Source organism: Ciconia boyciana, chromosome 8 (genome assembly GCF_034638445.1).
Source record: "Ciconia boyciana chromosome 8, ASM3463844v1, whole genome shotgun sequence".
NCBI classification, from domain to species: domain Eukaryota; kingdom Metazoa; phylum Chordata; class Aves; order Ciconiiformes; family Ciconiidae; genus Ciconia; species Ciconia boyciana.
In genome coordinates, this window is record NC_132941.1 from 44,754,325 (window position 1) to 44,780,066 (window position 25,742).

The 25,742-nt window shown below is 43.0% G+C and overlaps 1 protein-coding gene and 1 long non-coding RNA gene across 6 annotated transcripts in view; one reads left to right on the top strand and one right to left on the bottom strand.

The window, feature by feature from the left end:
* The window catches only part of LOC140655407 (uncharacterized), a 191,965-nt gene that overhangs the window by 96,358 nt on the left and 69,865 nt on the right, over positions 1–25,742 (top strand). The window contains exon 3 of the long non-coding RNA XR_012043769.1: positions 2,720–2,879. This is a non-coding gene — a long non-coding RNA (uncharacterized lncRNA). The remainder of the gene's footprint in view (positions 1–2,719; positions 2,880–25,742) is intronic.
* The window catches only part of PAX2 (paired box 2), an 85,814-nt gene continuing 79,789 nt past the window's right edge, over positions 19,718–25,742 (bottom strand). For 3 of the 5 annotated variants that reach the window (XM_072869909.1, XM_072869908.1, XM_072869907.1), the window contains 2 exons: positions 22,177–22,263; positions 19,718–20,850 (listed from right to left, as the gene is read on the bottom strand). In XM_072869909.1, the coding sequence (XP_072726010.1) occupies positions 20,774–20,850; positions 22,177–22,263 (164 nt within the window). In that variant the 3' untranslated portion in view covers positions 19,718–20,773. The remainder of the gene's footprint in view (positions 20,851–22,176; positions 22,264–25,742) is intronic. The other 2 variants (XM_072869905.1, XM_072869906.1) reach the window with 1 other exon arrangement.

The window sequence follows — 25,742 nt, forward strand, 5'->3', positions numbered from 1 at the left end:
GTCAGAGCTCAGCGTTTCTGAAATTGCCATCCGGAGCCTTTAGCTGCAGGCTGGTGGGACCTGCCTTTGTTTCTCAGAGTACTGTGGCTCAGTTTACCAGCGTTGAGTCATCATCTTTGACTTGGGACTAAAGGTTTCATCAATCCAGCTGACAAAATGAGTGCCTGTATCATAAACAGCCTGGAGACAGAACTGAATTGGAGTGGCAAGCCCAAACTTGGGGTGGTGAAACATGAGTGGTGTGGTGGTAGATGGTCTCTCTCTTATTTTGTTCAGTCAGATATAATCCAAATGCAAATACAGTTCTCATCTGGTAAAAATGGTGCAACTGAGCATTGAGGAGACTGACTGCTTGTTTATGGTTGTCTTTACGTTGTTGTTTTTATCCTGGGTTGGGTCGAACCTCTAGCCTGCATCCTTCCTGAGAACATTTGAGCATCAGATCTTCTAGAGTGCTAAAATGGAGCAGGTAGGGTGAGGAGATGTAGGAAGCAGGGAGTTGGCACAGTCAAACTGCAGAGGATTTGAGAGAGAGACTTTTTGTAGGGGCTTCAAGTTTCCTGCCAATTAGAAAGCCAGTTAAAGTTACTGCACTAAGAGCAAGCGTACAGGAAAAGACAGCCATGTAAAGGCATACTGGGTAGAGCGAAGATTTATTTTCCAACACTTTTATTTTCCTTCTCTTGGTATGATCACTCCAAGGAAATGGTGCAGGCAGCTCCTTCTCAAGGCTTTTGTAACAGGTTTCCGTTGTAGTTACTCAGGTAAATAAAGCTGAGATTCATCTGTAGTGCAGGTGATCAAACCTAGAAATACTCCCATTAGAGATGTGTGGATCACGAATAACAGTTGTGACTTGAGATAGTGGGTTTAAGGAGGAAACATGAGTGTACCAATTTTTAATGTGGGATCCTAAAGTGTAAGTTGTTTGGGGTGAGGACCTGCTCTTTGTTGTAGTTTAGGACAACAAACAAAAATAGGTATAGGAACTAACATATACAAATTGACAATGGTGGCAATAATAACTGAGCAGTGATTTTTCTGCATAGAACTCATGCAAACAGGCAGAGCTTAATCAGAAAACTTGGGAGATGTATGTGGTGCTTGGGAAGGACCAGTCTGAATTGGGGGTATCTGTGAAGGGAGAACCTGGTGGGTTACAATCCCATAGAACAGAAACATCGTTGACTGCTAATGAGAAGGTGCTCGTATAGGAGTTGAGTGTTATTTTATAAAGAGGGCCTCCACACAGAGATATGAAGCCTAAATACAGGTTATTTGTAAAGCAGGTTTTTTTCCTCACTAAAAACAAGATTAGTAATATTACATTTTATAAATATGAACCAAAATGAAGAGCATACAGTTTGGTAGCAAAGGCTCTGCAGCATAGTATACAAAGATCTGACAAGCTCCAGCAGCTCTAAGTTGATAGTAGGTAAATTCAACCAGAAATAATGTGCGTATTTCCAACAGTGCAGGTAATCACCTGTCAAAATATTTTAGCTAGGGTTCACTGTATTTTCCAGCACTCGAACGTTTATACTTGGTAGCAAATGTTCCTCAGAAACAGATTCCCCTAGCTCAACCCCAGCTATTGGACCCGCAGCAGGAATTAATTCAAAGCAGCCCTATGGGTATCTCATATCAGAGGCCAGACAAGATGATCACAGTGCACTAGGAGTCTCCTCTGGGGTAGCTGTGGCAATGAACTTGAAAACAGCTATCTTAAAAGTCAATGCCTGATTCCAGTTTCACTTACACACTGTTTACATGAGTGTAACTCTTTTGACTTCAGACTTCTGATTGACAGTGGTGGATACAGAAGGCAAATCAAGCTTCTGAGAAAAATGGTTATGATCAGACTGTCCTGAGCCACTCAGGTGAAGATGGCATAGGACACATTAATGGAGTAAATGGGCGTATTTTCACTTATGTCACTGAACCTTTGGGACAGGAACACCAACATTTTTATAAAAAAATTATCCCTAAAAATTAAAAAGAGAGAGTAAAACCTGAAACAACACAAATCTTTCTGTATTATGAAATAGAGATTAAAAGACTCTTGTGTTTGGAAAGGCAATGATTCAAAACTGAAGTCTGCATAAAATAGTGGAGACAAAATGGACCAAAATAAGCTCCAAGCAGGTTGCATTTAGAACTAACCAGAATACAATAGGTAGCTAGCTAAGATGGCAAGACAGATGACTTAAAAATTATTCAATATGCAGCTCCTGCAGCAGTGGCTATGATTAGAAATGTAGGCCAGAGTTGCACGCTGAGTTTCCTCGCTTTTAAGGCTAAATCTGTGGATTTAGGAGTATAGGATTTGTAAGACTAGGCCAGGCTCATGTTTTGTCTGGTCTACCGTCTCTAGCAGGAGTCTCAACAGATTCTTAAGAGGAAGGCAGAAGAACTGTGCAATGGGCAGACATAGGAAGCATCTGCAGTTTGTTGGGAGCTCAAGTAATCTGCAGGTTGGCTTAATCCCAGAAATGTTCATATCTTTCCAGAATGCTTGTTGAAAGCTCATAACTCTGGATATTTTTTTTAATCTATAAAACTGTCCAGTCTTTTCTGGAATCTTGGTAACTTCCTGTGGTTACCAATTCAGTTGGTCAAAATACAAACTGCTGGGGAAAAATTTTAATCAGCTTTGAATTTGCTGCTTGCTAATGTAATCACAAGTGTCATATTTTTCTTGTGTTCTTGTGACCTGCAGGGTCCGGTTCTGCTAAGGAAGCCTCTGGCTTGCCTTCTGGGGAGTCTTCAGGAACCATTTTGATGAATTCCAATTAAGAGTCTTCCTGACACCAGGGGATGCAGAGGTCAAAGAATGCCCTGAGCAGCACAGCAACAGACCACAAGGAGCACAGATAAAGGTAAGAAAATGGCATAATTGTGGAACAGAACAGAAAATTCCTGAAGACATTAAAGGGATTTGAATTTGGAAGGATCTTTGAGTGAATGGTTCAGCTAAGATTTCTGCCTGGAGTCCAGAAGAACTTGATAAAGTTTCTTGTATCCTTGGTGGAGAAAATAACAGTGATGATAATCACTTTGCCTTGTTATGTAGTGATTAATCTGGAATGGAAGTTTACAGAAAGTTGTGGGTGGCCTGATCAGAAACAAGAGCTTTTTGTAGTCATGTGAGACTTGTAAGGAAGAATTATTGTGGTCACTTGAAGATCCCTGAGTGCCTTCTGCGTGCTCGTGATTCCAGCTGAAGCTGTGGGAAGTCTGTTGCTCCTAAAGATCCTAACAGAGGTGTTCTAAGACACAACACCAGTGCCTGATCTTGGGAGAGAAGCAGGAGACCTTGATATGTTGCTAGAGATGGCACTAGTCTGCATAGCAATTTGTCTTTAACCAACTCTATCTATGGCTAAAAGGAAATTCAGGGGACTAACCTTCCAGCCAAGTGGATACTCAGTCATGAGCAGAACTGACAAATTCTCACTGACATTAGCAGAGTTGATCTCTGTCTTTAGTATGGCACAAGTAACTTGTCATACCAATACTGTAGCATTAACTGAGCTAGATAGGAGCTCTCCAATGAGTCTGAGGGACTTAACCTCAATGTAGATAAACATCCATCTAGCTGTAGGACTGAGAAAAGGTAGTGACCTTGGACAGAAAGGTAAAATCTCATTGCTCGAGTTGAGGACCATAATTGATTGCATAAACAAGTTGTTTGCTATCAGTATCGTGTATTTTCAAACACTGGAGTCATGCTGGAATTCACAGCAGAAACTACTATGAGTATTAGTCTACTATTTTGGCAGCTTAGAGAGTAGAATGAAGGAGCTCTTTCGCACCATGTTTATTCCAGGAACATGAAATCCTCCATGGAGGAGGTATGGATCATGTTCACAAAAAGGTGATAACTAGTGCTTTTGTTTTCAGACTGTTTCCATCTCTCCTTCTAATGACTATCTTCTTCTCTCTTTGGCCTCTTCAGTCTGGGCTGTATCTAGGTAACGTGTTCAGCATTTGAGTAAGAGATGGCTGAGAAAAGCTCACATGGGGGGAAAAAATATAATACAATGGGGACAGATGCAGAAACAATAGTTGTTATTATTTTGGCTCTGCTAACCAAAACTAGAATCCCGCCATTTCTTTTCAAGGTTGATCAGTTTAGGAGCAAACCCTGTTAGACAGACCACTGGCTAGTTTTGGGTGCCTAGAGAGAAACAGTGTCAGGAAAAACATTCTCCATCTTTGCTAAGCAAACCAGATGATCAGGTGGCTTACAGATTCACCACACTTTTGTCACTTTGAAATTGGGTTAATGGGACAAAGTGAGAGGACCTGCAATCACAACACTTATATTTGAGGAGGAGGAGCCTAAGAAAGTTTGCAGCTGTATGATTTTTGTCAGTATATATCTCCTCTGTTAGCAGCATGGGGAATTTCAAACTGAGAAGTGTCTGTTTTGGCAAATCAAGAGCATGAGAACCCTTCTGCTGTTCTGGAGCATAAACCAAACTCAGTAGTAAGATTCCAGATGCCTTTTGAGGCTTTTGGTTCACCATTTAACATGGGCTCTGATGCTCACTGTTATAGTACGCAGATATGTATTGTACAAAGTCCTTGTAGTTCAGAGATGACACAAATCTAGTACCTTTGCTGATGTATGACTCAGAAGGAAGGGCTCCAAAAGCCTTGCCTCCTTTCCTCCCAGTCACCTTTGAATGGAACACAAAAATGAAGCCCAGCCCTGTGATATAACCACATAAGCATCTGCCTTCCCCTGCCATATCCTTCACCATGAGTCCCAAATGTTCTGGCATCTTCCTCTCTTCTGAGAGAACAGGTGATATCTGCGCTCAGTCTCAGTTTGCGAAGGCAAACAGGTCTCAGAGCAAATCAAAATGTTACTGATTTTTTGCTGTATCAGCCAAGCAAAATACATATGAAGAGGTAAACCACATGAATAAACAAACAATAATGGGTCAAAACAGGCAATCCATACTCAAAGATAAAAATAGAGAGCCACACAGGACAATATTGGAGATATCAATAAAGACCGTGCCAGGTTTCCAGAATCAAAGACTGTCCTGAATTCCCTTTAGTGTTGTTTCCACTCTCTCCCCCCTCCTTTTGGTGGGAACTTCTCGTGTGGCACCTTGACCCAGAGCAGGATTTTCTGGGACGTCAGTAATGGCAGAGAAGTTGTCTCCAAGGAGAAGAAATGTTCAACATCACCAGGATGCTTCCCAGGAATGGTACTTTGTGGCCTTCCCAAAAAAATATTTTGCTGTTTACAGTTTATTTTGTGGTAGCCCTTTGAGATTTCTGGTGTGGGCCCGCTGTGTTACCTACTGTGCAAACACAAAGCAGTAAGAGAATTCCTGCTACAGACAGTAATAACCTTAATCTAGTGAGAGTGATCACCTGATATAGACAGAAGGGGGAGCACAATGAAATAGTTGGAGCAGAGGGTATAATTTAAGTCCCTTCTGATTTATAGTAAAACTTAAAAAGAAGTCGGATGGTGAATATCTAGCTGGTAGAAGAACAGGGGAAGATTATTCCTAATGAACTTAGAGAAGAGAATTTTCTAAGAAGGACAAGTTAAAAATAAATTCATTAATTAAAGTTCAGGTCTGATCAGACACAGAAAAAGCGATTGATAGATTTTCAGGGATCTTTAGAAACTGTTGTTACAAAAATTTTCGGAAAAGCTCAGTGTGTAATGTACAGCTGAGTGTCCCAAACACTCCTCAAAGTCTTCTAGTAAAAATACTGAGCTGTACAAATTTACATGCCTAGCTCACATTTGGACCCTTTTGAGGAGCTGGTCACAACTGTAGAAACTTAGCCTTTGGAATATTCTAACTAAGGTGAAACTGAATAACAAAAGATTATACAGTTCAGAATACTGGCCAATTTCTTATGGTTACTGGCCAGTGAATCCTCAAAGTAGAGTACTGGGATGAGAATAAATCATGGAAGGAAATCTCACTCTGCTCCTGGGTGCACCTACAACAAGCACAGATGCTCATGAACTGGGAAAGTGCTGGGCTGTCGGTGATTTGGGAAAGTTGTGGTGTTTGGTTAGATCCCTGAATATGGGTTATATGTTAGAGAGCTGCTTTTGGGAATCTTGGCCAAGCGTCTCCCTGTATTAATAGCTTCATGGCAGTTCTTTGGGCTATCGGTGTGCTTCTGTGAGCTATCTGTTAGCACTTTCTTTCCACTATGTAACATCCTGAAGTTTCTCTTCTATTTTGTCACAGCATTTTCCAACTCATTTGCTTAGACATTCTTTACATTACGTGTATGTATTCCCCTGCTAGAAAAGGATGCAGCAGGTAGAAAACCGGTGTTGAAGATTCTTTATCTTTTCTTTCATTTACTTTCTCAAGGATCTGGCAAACCTTTTGAAGTACGTCAGTGAGGTGGGTTTGAGCAGCCACCTCTTGTCTGTTCCCAGAACGTGATTGCTTCCCAGCATCCTTCTGCTAGGGCTAATTGGTGGTGGCCCCCTTTGCTTTTATTCATACCTGCATAAAAGGCAGGAGGATCCAGCGTGCTGGCATGGCTGGTGAGATTTGTGTGTCATTCCCTTTCTGTCAATGATCAGGTGAGCAGCGTTGAATGACTTGCTTCCCTTCTCTATTTTGTCTAATAGTAAGTAGGTTGGTCAGGACAGGCATGATGTCTTACTTCGTACAGTACGTAACGCAGAGAGTCATTGTCTCGGTATCTCTAGGTGATGTTGTAATATGGTTCATAATCACAATACATAGGGACTGTAATGTTTCTTTCTGTGACTGTAGCCTGTGGCTATGCTACATTGTGTACTCATTCAGCACCCCTTAAGCTGCCTGCTACAAGCAATCTTTTAGCAGTCTTTTCAAGATCCCCAACAAGGATGTACAGTTTGTATTTTGACCTTATATGTGTAGCCCAGCAAACGTGTATATGAATGCTAACTAGCATCATCTGGTCAATGTTTTACCAGATTCATCTCTCACATGAAAATCAGTACTTTGTATGCCCAGTTTGGCAAGTCTCAAACACTCAGTAAGCAATAATTGCTTTCCTCCACCTGCAAGAATAATGACATGAGCTTAAATGTCATAAAGAGCTTTTTTGCTGTTTGTTTTTCAGCTCTTTGTCTTGTCTTTTTGAGCCTGTAATTGAAACTGGACAGTAGAACCAAATGAACTCACAACTGTTTTAGAAAGGCTGAGATTTTCATCTTATATCATATATCCTGTAACTGGAGCAAAAGCATGAACCTTTCATAAGACTTGTGAGGCAACTGTGAGAATTAGTCATGTACCATATTCTGGTTTTGAGAGAACTGGCTGGCTACTGCACTGCCAAGACAATTACATTGATACCTGCAAACAATATAAGTGACATATGATGGCAGAACTGTTCCGAGCAAAACAAAGTAGAAAGAGAAAATACAGGTGCCTGAGATGAGGTTTGTGATGGGGTGCTTAAGAGGCGACATAAATCCATCATCAAGCAGCAGCTCTGTGGAAGAACAAGTTTGGTTGAATGGTTTAGTGGCAACCTAATGCAAATATGCAAATGATTACACTTTGAAAATTAGGTTAAATTCTCTTTTTGAATGCAAAAAAAAATTAATAAAAATTTGGCACCCTTCTTTGGGGCAGACAGCAGAGTTCAGAATTTTCCAGTGAAAACTGGACAAGTTGAGATGTCCCCTGAAGTCTGATCTCTCTGGGGATCATTCCCACAGGTATCATCAGCTCCTAAGTGCCCCAGCTCCTCTCAAGCACCATGATGTTAGCTATTGCTCTTTGCTGCCATTTTTCTTCCTCTTTTACGCCTTTATAAAAAATGCTTCCCTTGACATGCAAGGCCTTGTTCAGTCAGGCTGCGATCCCCTCCTTTCCTAGCAGAGAGGTAGAAATACCCTCTCTGCTTCTCCTCAGTGGGTGACCAGATACGCAGGGTGCACACAGCAGCTTTGGAAAAGGGTTTGGAATACGTCCCCTCTCTCCTCTGTGGTATCGTGGCTCAGTCCCCAGAGCCCCAGGGATGTAGCATGTCACATTTACCGCTACTAGCCACCAGAAAACCTACACGGTTTAAGAAATGAAAGCTTTCACTTAAGATGTGAAAAAAACATGTCCAAAACAAAAGGTGATGCCAGTTCCTTGCCTCTCACCAGAGCTGTGAGGAAAGAGCCAAGCTGCAGATTGTATTGAAAGTGAGGAGGGTAAACTCCCCCTTCCTCCTTTCCCATCCCAGCCCCAACCCAGCCCCCAATAAGGCTTCATCTCCCCGTGAATGGAGTCCCTCTGAGCACGATGCTGAGCCAGAGGAGTGACAGGTGCCTCCTGATATGCCTAAATGAGAAGAACCAATCGGAGGAGCCTGCCCAGCTTTTGTTGTCATCTGGCTTTGCTCACGAAAGATGAGTTTGATTGACAGATGCATCAAGGTTCACAGTTTATTGGTTTTTGCAAAAGAGCCAGATCTGCCAATTTAGACAGGGGAGTGACACAAAACTTTCCATCTAAATGGACTAATTTTACCACAGGGAATTCCCAGGCAGAGCGCGCCAAGGCAGGCGCAGTCCTGTTTTATTTTTTAACAAGGACTGAATGACAAATATAAACGACAGTTCTAGGCTGACAGAACATCAGCATTTGACACTTCACAGGGGAGCGGTGAAATAAACAATAGGCAGAGAAATTGAATTAGAATCAGATGAGAGTCAGCTAGAGAGGAGGGCCTGATTCTCTACCAAATCATTTATAAAAGAGCAAACTGAATACTAAGTAGGTATAACATGCTCACATCCTGGTTTATTAGCAAATTTAACCTACTAGCATATTACACTTGCACGATGTAAATGGATCGCTGGACAAAGGTGGGTGGTAGGGGAGACCAATGCACAGCGAGTGGGAGTGTACGAGGGGTTTCTGTTCATGGTGGTGCAAACCTCTTGTGATAATCTTACCCTGTGTTACTAATAGACTCTACAAAGTTAGAGAGCAAGAAGTATGACAAGTTCATTTAATTTCTCTCCTGTTCTCTTTGGCACATTGCCTGCACAGTTCTGTCCGGTCTTCCTGTATCATGGCACTTGCTAACTTTTGGGTACCCAGCTTTGCAGCCTTGGCTCAATTCTTTTACCGCTATATTTTTCTCTAGGACTTTTCAATTTAAAACAGGCAATCCATGACATCTAAGAAGAATGATTCTGTGCAGAGCCTGTCTGGGACTTCTGAGTGTGGACCGTGTCTGCTTGAGATAAAAGGTTGTCTCAGCTGATAGCGTTAGCAAGCTATTATCCTATTTCTACTCAGCTTTAACAGGGGGATAGGATATATAAACTTTCCCGATGGGTTAGACAGCTAACTGTTAGCTAGACATTGCTTGGTAGAAATTTGGATTCCTGGATTTTATGTCATGCTCAGAGATTTGAAGCGTATCTAGAGAAGTGATTTTCAATCTTTTTCAATTAGCAAACAGTAAGAACAAAAAACAATCAGTAGAAGAATAGCTGTCAGTATAGTGCATCTAGGTCCATAAGCTCACTTTTCCCAGTTACATTAAAAGCAGTTTCCTTAAAAATAAACTAGAGATTTTAAAAACGTAAGTTAAAAACTACTGGTCTTGATGTTAGAGAAAGGGGCATGAAAATAAGGGGCTTTGGATTGATTTGCTTGTTAATGATGATTTGACTTTCATATATGAGTCTGAAAAGTGCATACGTGGAAGCTGCCTTCTTAGCTAGGTGCTATAACTAACCATTGCTGGCATATTAAGGAGGTGGCAAATGTAGGCCTGTAGTTAAAACTGCATTCTGACGGAGGCTGACATGGAGGAAAAATGCTTCTTTCTTCTGTACAAAGAGGTACTATATCTGTGTGAAATTTCATGCTGTTCAGTCTTATACCTTTTGGGGTTTCTGTGTAGGTTTTGTTTGTCTTCCTTCCATAAGTGTGCAACAGGGTGTGTTTGAAATTGGTCTCAGGCTGAAAGTCATTATGTTTGTAATATTTCATTGTCGGTGTGTCTCTTTAAAACAGAATGATTCGTCTCCTTTTGAACAGGCACAGGGGCAAAACTAGAGTAATTCTGATGCAAATAATATGTTTTGAAAGGAGACAATTTAGAAGTAAAGCCATTTTTCTTATGTTTCGTAACAGAAAGCTTATCCTTCAGCAAAGAGTAGTGCATAGTTCTTGGTGAAACCGCGGCCATGCGTTGCATTGCATCAAGACAGAGTCACAGAATCACAGAATCGTTTAGGTTGGAAAAGACCTTTAAGATCATCAAGTCCAACCGTAAACCTAACACTACCAAGACCACCACTATACCATGTCCCTAAGCACCTCATCCAAATGTCTTTTAAATACTTCCAGAGATGGCGACTCAACCACTTCCCTGGGCAGCCTGTTCCAATGCTTGATAACCCTTTCAGTGAAGTAAAATTTCCTAATATCCAGTCTAAACCTCCCCTGGTGCAACTTAAGGCCATTTCCTCTTGTCCTATCACTTGTTACCTGGGAGAAGAGACCTCCTTTCAGGTGGTTGTAGAGAGCAATAAGGTCTCCCCTCAGCCTCCTTTTCTCCAGGCTAAACAACCCCAGTTCCCTCAGCCGCTCCTCATCAGACTTGTTCTCCAGACCCTTCACCAGCTTCGTTGCCCTTCTCTGGACACGCTCCAGCACCTCAATGTCTCTCTTGTAGTGAAGGGCCCAAAACTGAACACAGTATTCGAGGTGCGGCCTCACCAGTGCCGAGTACAGGGGCACGATCACTTCCCTAGTCCTGCTGGCCACACTAGTTCTGATACAAGCCAGGATGCCATTGGCCTTCTTGGCCACCTGGGCACATGCTGGCTCATATTCAGACGGCTGTCAACCAACACACCCAGGTCCTTTTCCACCGGGCAGCTTTCCAGCCACTCTTCCCCAAGCCTGTAGCATTGCATGGGGTTGTTGTGGCCCAAGTGCAGGACCTGGCACTTGGCCTTGTTGAACCCCATACCATTGACCTCGGCCCATCGATCCAGCCTGTCCAGGTCCCTCTGTAGAGCCTTCCTACCCTCAAGCAGATCAACACTCCCGCACAACTTGGTGTCATCTGCAAACTTACTGAGGGTGCACTCAATCCCGTCGTCCAGATCATTGATAAAGATATCAAACAGAACTGGCCCTAACACAGAGCCCTGGGGAACACGGCTTGTGACCGGCCGCCAACTGGATTTAACTCCATTCACCACCACTCTTTGGGCCCGGCCATCCAGCCAGTTCTTAACCCAGCGAAGAGTACGCCCATCCAAGCCATGAGCAGCCACTTTCTCCAGGAGAACATTATGGGAAACTGTGTCAAAGGCTTTACTGAAGTCTAGGTAGACAACATCCACAGCCTTTCCCTCATCCACTAAGTGGGTCACCTTGTCGTAGAAGGAGATCAGGTTGGTCAAGCAGGACCTGCCTTTCCTGAACCCATGCTGGCTGGGCTTGATCCCTTGGTTATCCTCTACAAGCCATGTGATGGCACTCCGGATGATCTGCTCCATCAGCTTCCTCAGTACTGAGGTCAGGCTGACAGGCCTGTAGTTCCCCGGATCCTCCTTCCGGCCCTTCTTGAAGATGGGTGTCACATTTGCTAATCTCCAGTCAACTGGGACCTCCCCAGTTAGCCAGGACTGCTGGTAAATGATGGAAAGGGGCTTGGTGAGCACATCTGCCAGTTCCTTCAGTACTCTCGGGTGGATCTCATCAGGCCCCATAGACTTGTGAGTGTCTAAGTGGTGTAGCAGGTCACTAACCATTTCCCCCTGGATTATGGGGGCTCCATTCTGGTCGCCGTCCCTATCTTCCAACTCAGGGGGCTGGGTACCCAGAGAACAATTGGCCCTGCTATTAATGACTGAGGCGAAGGCGGCATTAAGTACCTCAGCCTTTTCCTCATCCTTGGTCACTGTGTTCCCTCCCCCGTCTACTAGGGGCTGGAGATTCTCCTTAGCTCTCCTTTTGCTGCTAATGTATTTGAAGAAGTATTTTTTGTTGTCTTTTACAGCAGCAGCCAGATTGAGCTCTAGCTCAGCTTTGGCCCTTCTAATTTTCTCCCTGCACAGTCCCTAACAGTTTTTCTCCCAGGGATGGAAGCCACAGGCAGTTTCAGTTTCAGCTGGTCAGCATTTACTTACAAACTCTGGCAGCAGAAAGTTAGGCTGCCTGTAGTAAAGATGAATGTTGCCTCTGTCTGGAAACCTGGTGTTCCTATCAGAGTAGTAAAGGGAACTGTGGAAAGCAGCAGCAAACAGTAAGGATAGAGAAGGTGTGGGGGGGTGAATGTGTGTGGGAAAAGGGGTGTGTGGAGAAGCCAATATTGCCTGAGCAGGGAGCGTGGGGTGCAGGACGGTCTCCCTAGTGTGTACAACAAGGAACATGGGAGGGTTTATACCTGAGAGGGAAGGGGGCCAAGAACAAGGAAGGGGGGTTACAGAGAATCCATGTTTTCCACGAGGGGCAATGCCAAGGGACAACATGCCTGGGGCAGGAGAACTGGCAAAACGCTGAAAGTGATCTTGAAGGAAAGGGCAAAAGAGGTGTCAGGAGGCAGGGGTTGCAAGAAGCAGCCAGGGTTGACAAGGGGGATTCTCCTGCTGTGGGGATAAGGGGCAGTGGAGAAAGGTCCTCTCCAAGCAGCTGCTATGGAATGAATTTGCAGGTAGAATTTTGAACCAGAAATGATCAAACATGCTTTGGATGGGCAGCTTCCACCAAAATGTCACACAGCAGAAGGCAGGAAAAAAAACCAAGTCTTTGACAGGCTTTGGTATCAGACCAGCTCTGTCAGCCTTGCCAGGAGTTACAGGGCCATTTCCAGGTCTTGTGACATTTGAGCTGCTTCCTAAAGCACTAGACCACAGGGTCCCTGTGATGTGGCGAGATGCTCACTTTTCGCTAAAAGAAGTGAATTTCTGACTCTTGCAGTGGAAGAGGCACAATTAATAATGTAGCTATAGACATCTTGAGAACACTAAAATTAGAAGTCAAATAAAAGTTCTTTTGTTTCTATTTTATATACATGTATATCTAAATATACATATATACAAAATGGTAACTGGTGTTATATACCAATTACATGATTTCCAGTCAATCTTGTGATTTTTGTGTGTACTTGGTTCATGATTTTCAAGTATAAGAGGCTAGCAATACAGGCTCTAACAAACTTCCTTTGCTTCACTGCAGACGGCTCCTGAATCATATAAATGAACTGTCCTGAGGATATTCCAAGCTTTTTTTCTAAAGCAGACAATAATTTATGTACAGACTGTTTACTATGCATATCTTCATTAACCGCTACTTGTTTAGTGAGCTGATCCTTCCCTTAATATTTTAAAGTATTTTCCTTTGGATACAAATATCATTGTGTAGATTTACTAGATGATAGTTTTCAGGATCAATTTTTTCCTTTAAAGCATTGGTGCCATGTTTGTTGTTCTTCCATTTTTGCCATTCCCCAGGTCCTTACAGTTTTTCAGTACTGATTGTATGTCCAGGAAATTCATCCACTACCTCGATTAATACCTTCAGATGTGTATTATCTTTCCTTGCCTACACCTCATTAAAGAACGTATTTATTTTTAAAGAAGGTTGTCATCATCTCAGAATGTTCAAGCTTTTCTTTATTTTTCTTGTCAGAGTAATTATAAAGAGGATTTCTTTACTTAGTATTGCATAATCTCTTACAATATCATTTTCCTCATTAGGAGCCAGACTGTGGTGCTCTTTTTAGTTTTATCACTCAACATTTTCACACTGAAAACTCCCATTGATTATGCAGGATTAAAGGAACATAATACTAGTTGGAATGGTAGAAATAGCTCTTTCATGCAAGTATTTCTTTTTGCAAGATATAGAAGTTCTTGGAAGTTGCAAAAGTTTTGCTATAGTTCAACTATCAGTTACGGAGACTTATGCAGGAATGTCAGGGCGCAGTTCTTTGGGCTGTATCAAGTGTGATACAAATGAGATGATCATGCTAGCTTCTAAATCTTTCTTCTAAGATTATTTTACCAGGATGAATTTTGAAAATCCATTTTGCTTTCTGCCGGCGCATCAGTCTGTTGATTCTTAGCCTGTCTTTCACCTCTGACAGTGAATGTACATCAGTAATTTCCTTTGATTCCAGGCAGTTTGACATCCAGGATCTCATCTATTAATCCACTGTTTGATTCTTATCACCTAAACTTCGGTCGCGAAAGATAAATCTGATGCATAAAAGATTTCAGAATTTTGGAATCCAGTTTTGTTCCAATTTTAAGTGCAAGCCTATCCCTGCATCACATCCCAGGCCTGTCTGTCTCACAGGCTGCAGACCCTGGAAACCTGGGGTCTCTGACTTCAAGATAGTTGCCAGGCAGTTTTGCTGCAGTGTTGTGGAAACTGAATTGCTTTTACAGACTGTTTGGATTTCAACAAATTGACTTTCACTTATGGAAAATGCTCTGTTGGAGGATTTTCAGCCCATTCTATTAATACTGCAAGGGAAAAATATAAACTGAAACAAAAGGAAATGTTCTAACTCTTTGACAATCAAAAGCTTCATGAAAGCATTCGATTTCATGACAGCATTTCTGCACAGGCTTTCCTTAAGATACACATGCACCAGCAGAAAATGTGGCCCACTGGCTTTCATGAGCTGTTGTGAAAATATTTTTAGATGACTAAAAATTGTAGGAGCAAAATTGATTTAGCCTAGCCTGACTCCTTGCTACATTTTTACTCCGCCTCTATGACCTTAAACTGCATCTGACTTCCTGGAGAATTAATGCTTGACTGAGGAAAAATTGAGTGAATACCTCAGTATTTGGTATGTTTATAGCATACCTTAATATAATGCCTAGCTCTTCATTAGGCGGACGATAAATAGCTTGGAGAATGGGTTATTAATGACTTTGCATTTGGTTTTGCCCCCCCCCCGGTTGACCAAGACAGATAGAGATTAAGAGAGAGCAAGCTATAATAAAACATCAGGCTAACAGAATTCCTCTCATGAAACTAAAACCGGGGTAGCAGAGAAGTGGGGGTAAGACCTGAGAGCTGTCAGCCACCCTTCCTGCGCTAAGACCTCTCACACAGCCCCCACAGTGCCCTGATGGAGCGTCAGGGCTGATTCTGGAAGACTTAAAATCCTCCTAGAGGCACGCTGAGCAGGTGTTGCTCATCCCCAGTTGGGGCTATGAGGAAACAGGCGTAGAGGGGAAGGGGACTCTGGGTTACCCCACATCTTTCTGATGTTGTGGCTACACAACAGCATTTTGATTTTCTGAGCTACCTGGGGACACCTGATGTGTTATGGATCATTGGGAGTCGATTGAGTGAGATCAATAGAAGAAGGAGTCCTGCTGGCAATGAACAGGAGCAGGGTGGTGGCTGGTGGGGGCTCAGAGGCTGGATTGCACTGTAGGGTGTTGCAAGCATGTGCAGTGCCTTCCATCACACGGTGTGGTGGTTGTTAGCAATCATAGTGTTGTTTACATGGTGCCTGAAGGGTGCGAGGTGCAACAAATGTCACATCCTGGAGACCTCAAGGGGAATCCACTGGAGAGAGAACCGCTGAGGGGGAGAGAGAAGGAGAGGGAAAGAGAAACAAGCCAGAAGCCACAAAAATGACATACAAAAAAAAAATTGTTTTTATTTCTCATGTGCACAAAAAGAGAAAAGAAAAGAGTCAAACAGAACTGAAGCGATGAGGAAAAGCCAAGAGTGGCTGCAGCAGCCTAGAATGGATATGACCCTGCACCTGGCACTGGCCCCCTCCCCTCCACGCTCTCACATCTAGCTTAGCCTGGAGAGCATCAGCAGAGCTGCTTACAATTGGATTTGTCGTCAGTTCTGTAATTGTCATTGTTTGGTCCCTCCTCCTGCTTTGCAAGTTTGCCACCGTCCTGGGCCCAGCCAAGGAGCACACTGTGGTATTTGTGGGGTCCCTCAGAAGCCCTCATTCTGTCAGTGCCAAAGGGGGCAGCTATGATTCTTACTTCTTTTCCCAGAGGGGTGCTCTTCCTTAAGGACAAAAGGGTGGGGTTTTTCCAACAGTTCAGCAAACCAAAAATCCCTTTAGGAAAATGTTTATGTGTGTATATAATTATATACTTAAGAGGAGAAAGAGGTGCAGGGTTTTTTGTTTTCCTTTTGTTGTTTGTTTAACATCCTCACATTCATGTTGTGATTAATTCTAAGTCTTACTCTGAATTTGAATCATCGCTACCAATGGGTCAGAAAGCATGCAGATTTCTCCCTGTTTCCACTGCAGGGCCCATTGCCACCAACCCTCCCCAACAGATTTACAGGTCACAAGGGTGTCAGCTTTAATGCATCTGCCCTGTGCAAACCTCCCTCCTTCTTGCCCCACATCCCACTGGGCCAAAAGGACATGGGAGCTTCAGAGAACAGGACTTGAAAGTGCTGCCCAGTTTTAAATGCCATGGTCCCTGTTGCTTCCAGCGAAGCATGGCATTTGAGAACTCACAAGATTCCTCCCCTGCAAAAAAATGGTGACAGAAGGAGATCCAGTCACACAACATTTCTTCTTGGTGCATTAGATAAACCAAAAAGTAGCAGCAGAGCTAAGAATGATAGGAGAAGAAAGAAGTGAAGGGAGAGCTAAAGAAGAAGAATAAAGAAACGAAGAATGATTTGTGAGAAAAAGGAAAAGAGATAAATGTAACGGAAACATTCATTATTATTCAGAATAATACTTAGCACTTTGATAGAATTTTCATTCCAGGATCTCAAAGCACTGAGCCGGTGCCAATTAATTCAGCTGCACAATCCCCCTGTGAACTAGGAACTATTGTTATCCCCATTTTACAGAAGATTGGAATTGAGGCATAGGGGGAAATTGGACTTGACAAAGGTTCTCTAGAGCCACGAGGAGAACTGGGGAATTTGAGTTCCCAGATCAGTAATGCTGTTCCCTCTCTGGATAGAAAAGTGCATTGGGAATGAAGAATAATAGAGATAGAAATGGAATGGAAGGAGGGTGTGAGAAAGAAATGGGAGAAGGGGAAGAGACAGCAGAATGGAGGAGAGAGATGTGAGTCATAGACTTTACTGGATTTTGCATAGTGATTTCTTCCTCCAATGCTCTTTCATTTTTTCCTGTAAAACTTTTTAAAGAAAGATGAAAAAAAAATCCACCTATAACAAAGCAACTGTTGGCCTGTTGGGGAAGGGGTCCTTCCAAGGTTTGGCTGTTCCCTCAGGTTCTGGATTTGTGCTGTGCTTTATTGAACACATTGTTTTGTTTTCAGTGAGCACAACGAGACTTGCACAGTACAGACAGCGTGTTCCTTATCTACAGGATGAGACGAGGCTGTTTTAATAACTACCATGATGAAGATGGAGATGAACTTATATACAAGAGGAATTGCCTTCACATTACACACATTATCTTCCTACAAAGCAGCAATTGTTTTTGCAAATAACATAATATTAAATAATTGGTAGAATTTTTGCGTTTCCTGCATAGTCCAGTCTAATGGAATCTATATGAATATTGATGGTTTTCTTCTGCATAATATCACCACATAAATCCCCATGTCAGCTACTAGACTTTAGCTATAATACTGCTTTACAATGCATCCACCGACTGTAAATCAAAACAACCAACACAAGAAACTCTTTGGCAAATGTAATTCAGTACATTCGCATGGGGGTCTACAGATGGTGGTGGAAGAGGATTAGACTGCCCAGTCCTTTGCATAATTCTGCTTTCCTTTTAATTTTCCTGGTCAAACTACATGCCATACGTATGAACTTTCCAGACCAATCCAATGCCTGGTGGAAATCCTCTTTTATCAGTGGAGTTACACCAACAATGGATTTGGCCCTCCGAGGGTCAAATCAAGCCAGCCATGAGTGAGCCAACCAAATTCTGCTTTCATACTCTAGCTCGTGTCTCAAGTTTAGTGAAACACCATTATAAAAATAAACATTTCTGAGCTGCTAGCTTCTCTCGAAGTGGCCCCTGGGCTGCAGGTTGCCAAGTGTGAGGCGTGACAGTCTCCTTTTCTCTAGCCTCCTCAGGAGGTTCTCCTTGCTGGTCCTGGGACTTACTGCCTCTGCCCCGACCACCTGCTGAGTGAAACTGGGTGGTGCACAAGTAGAGCAAAGGCTGTACTGAGAGACTAAAAGGGAGACTTTAGTAACAGGGTCCAGCATCTATCTGGTGTCTGTGGAAGAAAACAGAAGGAATGGCGAAAGTAAATTTTTAGAAATTACTCAGAATTTTCTTCCTATATAGAATAAGATGAGATAATGGGCCAAATTCTGGTCTCGGTGACAGTGTAACAACTCTGCTATTTGCAGCAGGTTACTCAGAGGCAAGACGTGCGGAGTAACACTTTTAATAGATCAGGAGTAACCTCTTTGATTTTATTCTGTACAGGAACAGATTTTAGCTCTATATCTTCTATGTAAACGTCCCCCCCCCAATACCCTTATCATTTGGGCATCCCGTTAAAGAAGACACAGACCTATAATCAGCTAGAGCTATGCAAGGGCTAAAAGTGTTAGGTGAAAGGGGCCTTTGGGATCAACACAGCTGTTTACTGATGATGGATTTCATACATACAAGTTAAACTTGGAGACAGAATACCGAGTCCACAACCACATCTCCTCTGAGGCTGGGAACTTTGGATTTTATACATAATGTTGGCTGTACAGGTTGCTCCGCTGTTCACTTTTATGCCCTTCGGGGGTTTGATTCTCAATCCTGTCTTTGTCCATGGACAGTAGCCCACGAGTTTTATCTGAAACCTCTCTAAAACAACAAGGATCTACTTTGGCAGACTTGATGCCCTGGGGACAGGCTATAGCTGCCTTCATGTTTTCTTTGAGTATTTTTTAGGAAGTGTCAGTGCAAGGAACAGTTTATGAGTTTGCTGACGATACAGGAGTAATAAGCATTTCTATTGATAGCCTTTTGCAGAACAGTGTTTGCCAGTCACTTGGGAACCAAAAAGAGCAGAGAATCCCTAGAGAATCATCAGGTGAGCATTTGGGATAAGGGGTAAATATTAGGGTGCACAATATAGGATTGAAGAGATGAAAAGGTGGGGCTGTATGTTGGGACTGGCTGGTAGGATGCAGGCATATGGATTTGAATGGAGGCCTATAAATTAGGTGTATGAGCAGATGGGCTGGGAATCAAAGGGGGCCCATATAGCAAGGCTATAGTGGTTAGGAAATTAGGTGTTGGGCACAGATAATGAGGCTGTTGTCACCGCCACCGTGGGGATCTGGAGAATGGGTGTTGGGCATATCTAAAATTGCAAAAGTTGGGATGTGGGTGAACTGAAGTCGTCACGGGTACAGGGGTTAAGGTAAAAGGAGCGGCGGCTAAGGGCTAGGGAACCAAGCAATAATCCCAACCAATCCTGAATTTGTCCATCTCAGTCTCAGCTGTCCAGAGGGCAATCAGATGGGCCCACATGAAGCCCCACACTTTCCACCACACAGCGCAGTTAGAGCGCAGCTGGGCTTGTTTTCTTTGTTTGCCAACCAGTGACATGGAAAACGTTTGTTGACTCAGAGTGCTTTTTTGTCGACTGATGTGTTTGGTAACTTTGTCAGATGTGACTTGTCCACACTGCTCCCCAGAGACAGGATTTGGGAAAGGGGGAGGAGGAGACGGGGGTGGAGCTGGCATCCAATCCTCTCCAATACCACCATCCCATTGTAGTGCAAAACAGAAAGGAAACGAAACCCTAGAGTGAAAGAGGAGCATCAAACGTCAGAGGAACTCGTCTGCCATTCAGGTGGCGGGGAGGGATGGGACTTGGAGTTTTATTTTTGTAGGGTTTTTTAATTATTATTTTGGTTTTTTTGTTGTTTTTGTTTGCTTGGGTTTTTTAGAAAATTGGGGATTTGTTCTTTTTTTTTTTCCTTTTTACAGACCTTCATGACAAAGCATAAAAACACAGTTATATTTATATATCTATTTATATATTTCTTCATTTCGTCGGTTGGTTTGTAAATGTTGCTCCATCCTCCTGTCTGAGCTGATTGTGTGTCACAGAAATTGTGGGTGTATGTGTGAGGTTCCTCCCAACTCTGGCCTGCAAAGTCACCACGCGTGAGGTGCAGCCAACTATGGGGGAAGCCATGCTGGAGAGTGGGGATGAGGTGCACAGAGAACCCCTCGTGGGGTGCAGATAGTTACTTGGTCCTTGTCTTCATTGCCAGATGGGCCAGGTCTCTGTACTGCCATCTCTGCTCTAGCCAGACTGTTCCCTCTGTCCTGGGAAACAGGGTGAGCATCACAGTTACACATGTTGAAGGGTCCACCACAGAAGAGCGTATCTTTGGGGAACAGTGTTTCATGAGCGGCGTTCTCCCCTGCTTCCCCCGGCCCTTACCGCTCCCAGAAGAAGGGGGTCCTGTAAGGCAATGGTTGCCAGCTGCATTGCTTCCCAGTCCCCCTCAAGTCCTGGAAGCCAAGGGGACTTCGCGTGGCTGAGCTTCGCCCAGGCGCGGTGGAGGGCTCCCGCAGGAGAAGCCGCTTGGCCGCAGGCTCTTCCCGCGTGGGGGAGCGGTCGGGGCGGAGGGCAGGGAGGAGGGCGGGGGTCTCAGTCTCGTGTGGTGAGCGCTTGGTCCGGCGCCTTCGTGGCGAAGAGGAAGGAACTGGACTGTGGGGAGGAATGGAGAAGGTCTCTTCACCCTTCCCAGGGATGGAGGGAGGTGATCAGACAGGTACAATGTGGAGGCCTAAGCTGTCGCCCTGCAGTTTCATGTGGTTTCCATGGTAACTAGTGGCGGTCATAGGCAGCGGCAGCAGTGGGAGGTGCGGAGCCCCGGGATGTGGCACTATAATAATAAGGGGAACCTGAAAGTTAACACAGGAGAAGAATGGACTGGTTGAAAGGACAAACAGTAAAAAAAAAAAAATAAAATAAAATAAAAAATAAAACAATCAAACGAAGAAAAGAAACAAAGGAGAACTGAAAAGAAAAGGAAAGGAAGAAGGAAAAGTAACCAAAAGAACAAACTTGGGGACTCGGCTCTTGATGGGATCAGGGAAGGACCATTAGCGGAAGCCAGCCAAGAGCCACGCTTCAGTGGATGGATACTACTGTGGCCTCTGCCTCTGAAGCCCCTCTACGGGAAGGAGATCCCTTTGCTCCTTCTGACCATCAGTAAGCCGCCGAGAGGGAAGCCCGTGAGCAGTGCAGCACAAATACGGCACACCTGATCTGCGGCCACAAGGAAAGTGTCAGGGCCAGATGCTCTGAGCATACCTGACAAAGTATAGCAGGTCACTTTTAAAACCAGAAGGGGAGAAATGAAACAAAATTACAGTGTTTTATTGCTTGGGATTTTGGTCACATTTGGCATGAAAGCTCTCTAGATGGTTATTGAATGTGTGTTAAATAGTGATTGATTATTAAGATCACATTTACTGAGGTTTAACAACACTGGAATAAAATGTGCATCTATTATCCAGTTGTTAAACCTCAGTAAATACGTAGGTAATAATCACAGCTGATTTATTTTACATATAATAAATCTCTTCCTATTCCCTTGCAAAGAAATGTTGTGTTAGAAGATATGGTCTTATGGGAGGATTTTTCCCCTCTGAAAAAAACCTGACTATTTCTGGGCATATTAAAGTCACTGGAAATGGATATATCCCTGCAAGAAAACTCTACTGGTTATTATAAACCTAGTGATGCAGCCTGTCTCCCACTCTGGATACTGTTCCAACTGGTCTGGTAAGAAGAACTTGAATTAGATTTCCAGATCCCCAGGAACTGACTGTGGGTTTAGCTTGGGAGAGGAGTGAAACCTCATCTGGATTTTTAATCAGACCTTGAATGGATTCTGATTGCAGCCCGAGAGAGTAGCAGAACCTGAATTTAACTTCTGATCTCATCTGGAATAAACTGTGGATGCAGGCCATGGAGAAGACAGAGCTGAACTGGAATCCTGAACCATCTCACACAAGAGGAATCGGCTTCAGAACAGATACAAAACACATGTGAGGTATATACCCACCTAGACACTGGACTGGAGAGTGAGAAAAAAGGCCTCTCACCTGGCCAAATACTTGAAAGCCCTCTTCAGAAACAAAAAAAAAACAAAGAAAAGAAAACAAAGAGACAAACAGAAGGAGCGCGAGGCTGGGGGTGTGCTGTGGGAAAGAGGTACTCACTTAGTAATGCAGGGTTGCTGAACCGCCAGGCCTCGTTGTAGGTTGTGTACTGAGGGTGGCTGTAGGGGTTCCCTGAGAACTCGCTCCCTGGAAGAAAGCAAGGATCGTGTGAAATACAGTTAAGAATGAAGATTTATGTCTGCTATTCTATCAAGCCAGTGTTCGTGTTGAATCCATATGCCAGCAGGAAAACTAGTATATGTAAGTAGCTTCCTTGCCCAGCTGGGACTGTGCCCTTCAGGACACTGTAGTGTTTGTTCAGTGCAATGTTGCTTACCGATACATAAAAAAATCATAAGATTGACCTCTTCAGATCAAGAAATTAGTTTAAAACAATGAAATTAAATAATATAAATAAATAATTAAACTGGTTTATTTTTCATTGTCTTCTGACTTCTCATTCTCAGGTTGCAGTAGGATTGCATATGCAAGCTTTTTTTGCAATTAACTATCAGCTTTCTTTTAAATAAAATCTAAGGTTCTCCAGTCGTGTCAAGACAGCAGGCATGGGAGCTTGATGGGACAAGCTCACAAAACTCATTGGAACCAGCAGTGCTGCTGATGGCAATATGTATTGCTAAGTTTTGTTCTTAAGGTGCTGAGGGTGATGACGTATTTGTGGAGAAGAGTATCATTCGTTATTGGAAATATGCTGAGAGTACGGTGGGCTTAAATATAAAACAAAATGGAAAACATATGAATCTTTCTTTCTTACTCTATATGATGGTGTTAGTCAGAAAAGTGATTCATATATGATGAACCACACCCTTCTGCTTAATTAGTGAGTTACAGAGAAAACTTGCTGAATTCCAGTTCCAGAAAATAATTTTCTAATGATTAGTGCCTTAGGTGCTATTCTGAATCTGAAAGACAAGCTGGACTACAGCTCCCTTTTTAACATTCAGTAAAATGGGCCCAAAGCAAAATACTTGTGAGCTTTGTGATCTAATAAGACTGTGACCCAAGATTTGAATGTTGTAGAGTCTTCTTAAATATTGGTTTTTTGTGCATAAGGAGCTGGGTCTCCTTGTTTTATAGAAGGCTGTGCAGGGCTAAGGGAATTATATTTGGTAACTGAGGAGGTATGGTGCTGCATTCAAAATAAATAAATCTCCCCAAACTTAAAAATATATGATTCTGTTAAGTAAAAACATGCCATTATCTGATCATAACCTCAATTTAATGCAGTACGAACAGGCTGGGGACAATTAGTGCCATCTGAAAGGCATTATGCGCTTAAAAGACAGTGAAAGAACAGCGTGACTATTAGCTTCTGGTCTGCCCTGAGGCGGGGGTGGAGCTGTTACAGCAGAAGTGTTTGGAAAGCACCTGGGGTTCCTGCCTAGGTATCATGGAATAGCGAAAGAAGGCAATGCAAGACACGCTGGATCCCTGTGATACAATTACCAAAGAAATGTCAACTATTTATACTGTAATCTCTGCAAATCTCCCCTCACTGGAGAGTTAAAGCCAAAACCACAGATTCTCAGATGGTGGAAATGAAGTCTGTTGAAGTCAGGGGATTTGCACTGGTTTAAACTTGAGGAGAATCTGTCCAGCCAGGTTTTTTAAAGACACTTAGGGCAATAACCAAAGCAGTCAGTACGAAAATGTGTATGTATCAAAAACAATCACCATCCAAAGGTATTCTAGTCACAGTAGTTTTTATTTTCAGCATAAAACCTCATTTTGTGTGACAGACCTTGCTAAATACTGTTTTAATGATAATAACTCAGCATGTTTCCATATCTAGAAACATTCTGCACTGAAAAGCCTGACAGGTAGCTGGGAAGGAATAGGTGAAACCTGCTAAGGTGACCAAGGTGCTGTGGGATAGGATACAAAGGCAAAAGGCAATGCATAGTCCAGATTTATCTCTACTGAAGTGACTTATCTGTGGGAGATACTGGAATGAGTTTGCTCCCCAAAGAAGGAAAAAACCTGTCCAGATGAGAATTTCTGCTTTGATATGCCTCATCTAAACATCACTTCTCTGCATGGAGAGAAGAAGTTCTGGTATTTCAAAGCTTCTCTCTCACCCTCTTCTGAGTTGTCACCCTAAACTGTTTATAGTGTTCCTAAAGCACGGGTTAAGTAGAGGAGAAAGAGCCCCAGCTATGGAGAGCTGGGGAGGAGGGAGGGCAGCCACTGGAAACAGTGTTTATTGACGAGGAGTGAAAGCATGCATGCAGCAGGATAATGAGCTTTTGAGCTCAACTGTGACCAAGAGGAACTGAGCTATCGCCTTCCCGATCACTAATGAAACAAGTGTAATTTCCTCATCAACATTGGATTCTGTTTAACGACTCCCTGCCGCTGCCATCACCAGCCCTCTGCAGGCTCTACGCTGCTCTGTGTAAACTGCAGTTCCCTTCAGCGGATGCTCACTTCACCAAAACCGTTTGCAGAAACTTGATGGCTTTTCTGGGAAAGAGCAAGAATTGAGGCAGGGATCAAAGGTGCTCTGTTACCTGTGCAGGAAACATCTCTCAGACACACAGGTTAAGTGTAGCACAATACCTGATTCATCCTTCTTCGAGTGACTAACACCTGCTTTTTCAAGTGTCTGCTCAGAGACCACTGACTTTCATCCACCTCTACAGCCTGGGACCTGAAGTTACAGGCAAGGGCAAATGCAGCATATGTATCTTACCACATCATCCGCATAAACCTCAGAGATATTTGCATGCATGACTGACCATGTTGCATGGATGTACTGCTACTGGAGACAAGCTCTTCTCTAGACTATACAAGTAGAAGCCTAGTGAAAGGTTGTCACGGATAGAACAGAGCAGCTTTAGTTAGCACTGGTCAAACAATCTTCTCAGAAACAGTTTTCCACTGGAAGATGCTGCCTCATCGAAATGGAAATGTTTTGCACGAGCTTGTCAGCTTCAATGGAGTTTTGGAAAGAAAAGTTCTGAAATGATTGCAAATTGAAACAAAGTATTATGTTTCAAATTCCTTGTTTTGTTTCATTTTGTCTTTCTCATCTCATTTAATTTCCTTTCAACTCTTTTATTATTTTAATAAGTCTTGACGTCTAGAACATGTTGACGTTATTGAAATGTTTCATCCTGATGTTTGCAAATTGAACTATTTCAAGATTCTGACTCCTCATCTCAATGCAAGATGAAAACAAATGTCAAAAAATCAGAGTTTTGCATGGGTTGGAAATTCTGCTTTCTGACCAGTTCTATTTTTAGCTCTGCACCTTTATTTAGAGAAGACAGAGCCTCTTTCTCATATTCACTCACATCTGGGCAATAAGGCTTGTTTGTGTGTCAGTATGTTTCTTAAAGATACTCCCTCAGTGGTCATCTTGCTGGCTTCTTGTTTTCAATGTAGTTAAAGCACTGGCCCCTGATCTTTCTTGGCCTGGGGGCACGTAACAAACCATCGGCAACATCATATTTGTTTTCTCTGTTTAAACTGGACTCTTAACAGAGGTTGCAAGCAAGCACAGAGGATCGATCTCATGAGGCCTATATTCTGTGCAATCTGTGCTCTGGGAACCTTTACTAACAGTATTTCTTGGTATCTGTATTTAAATCTTGGCACGTTTA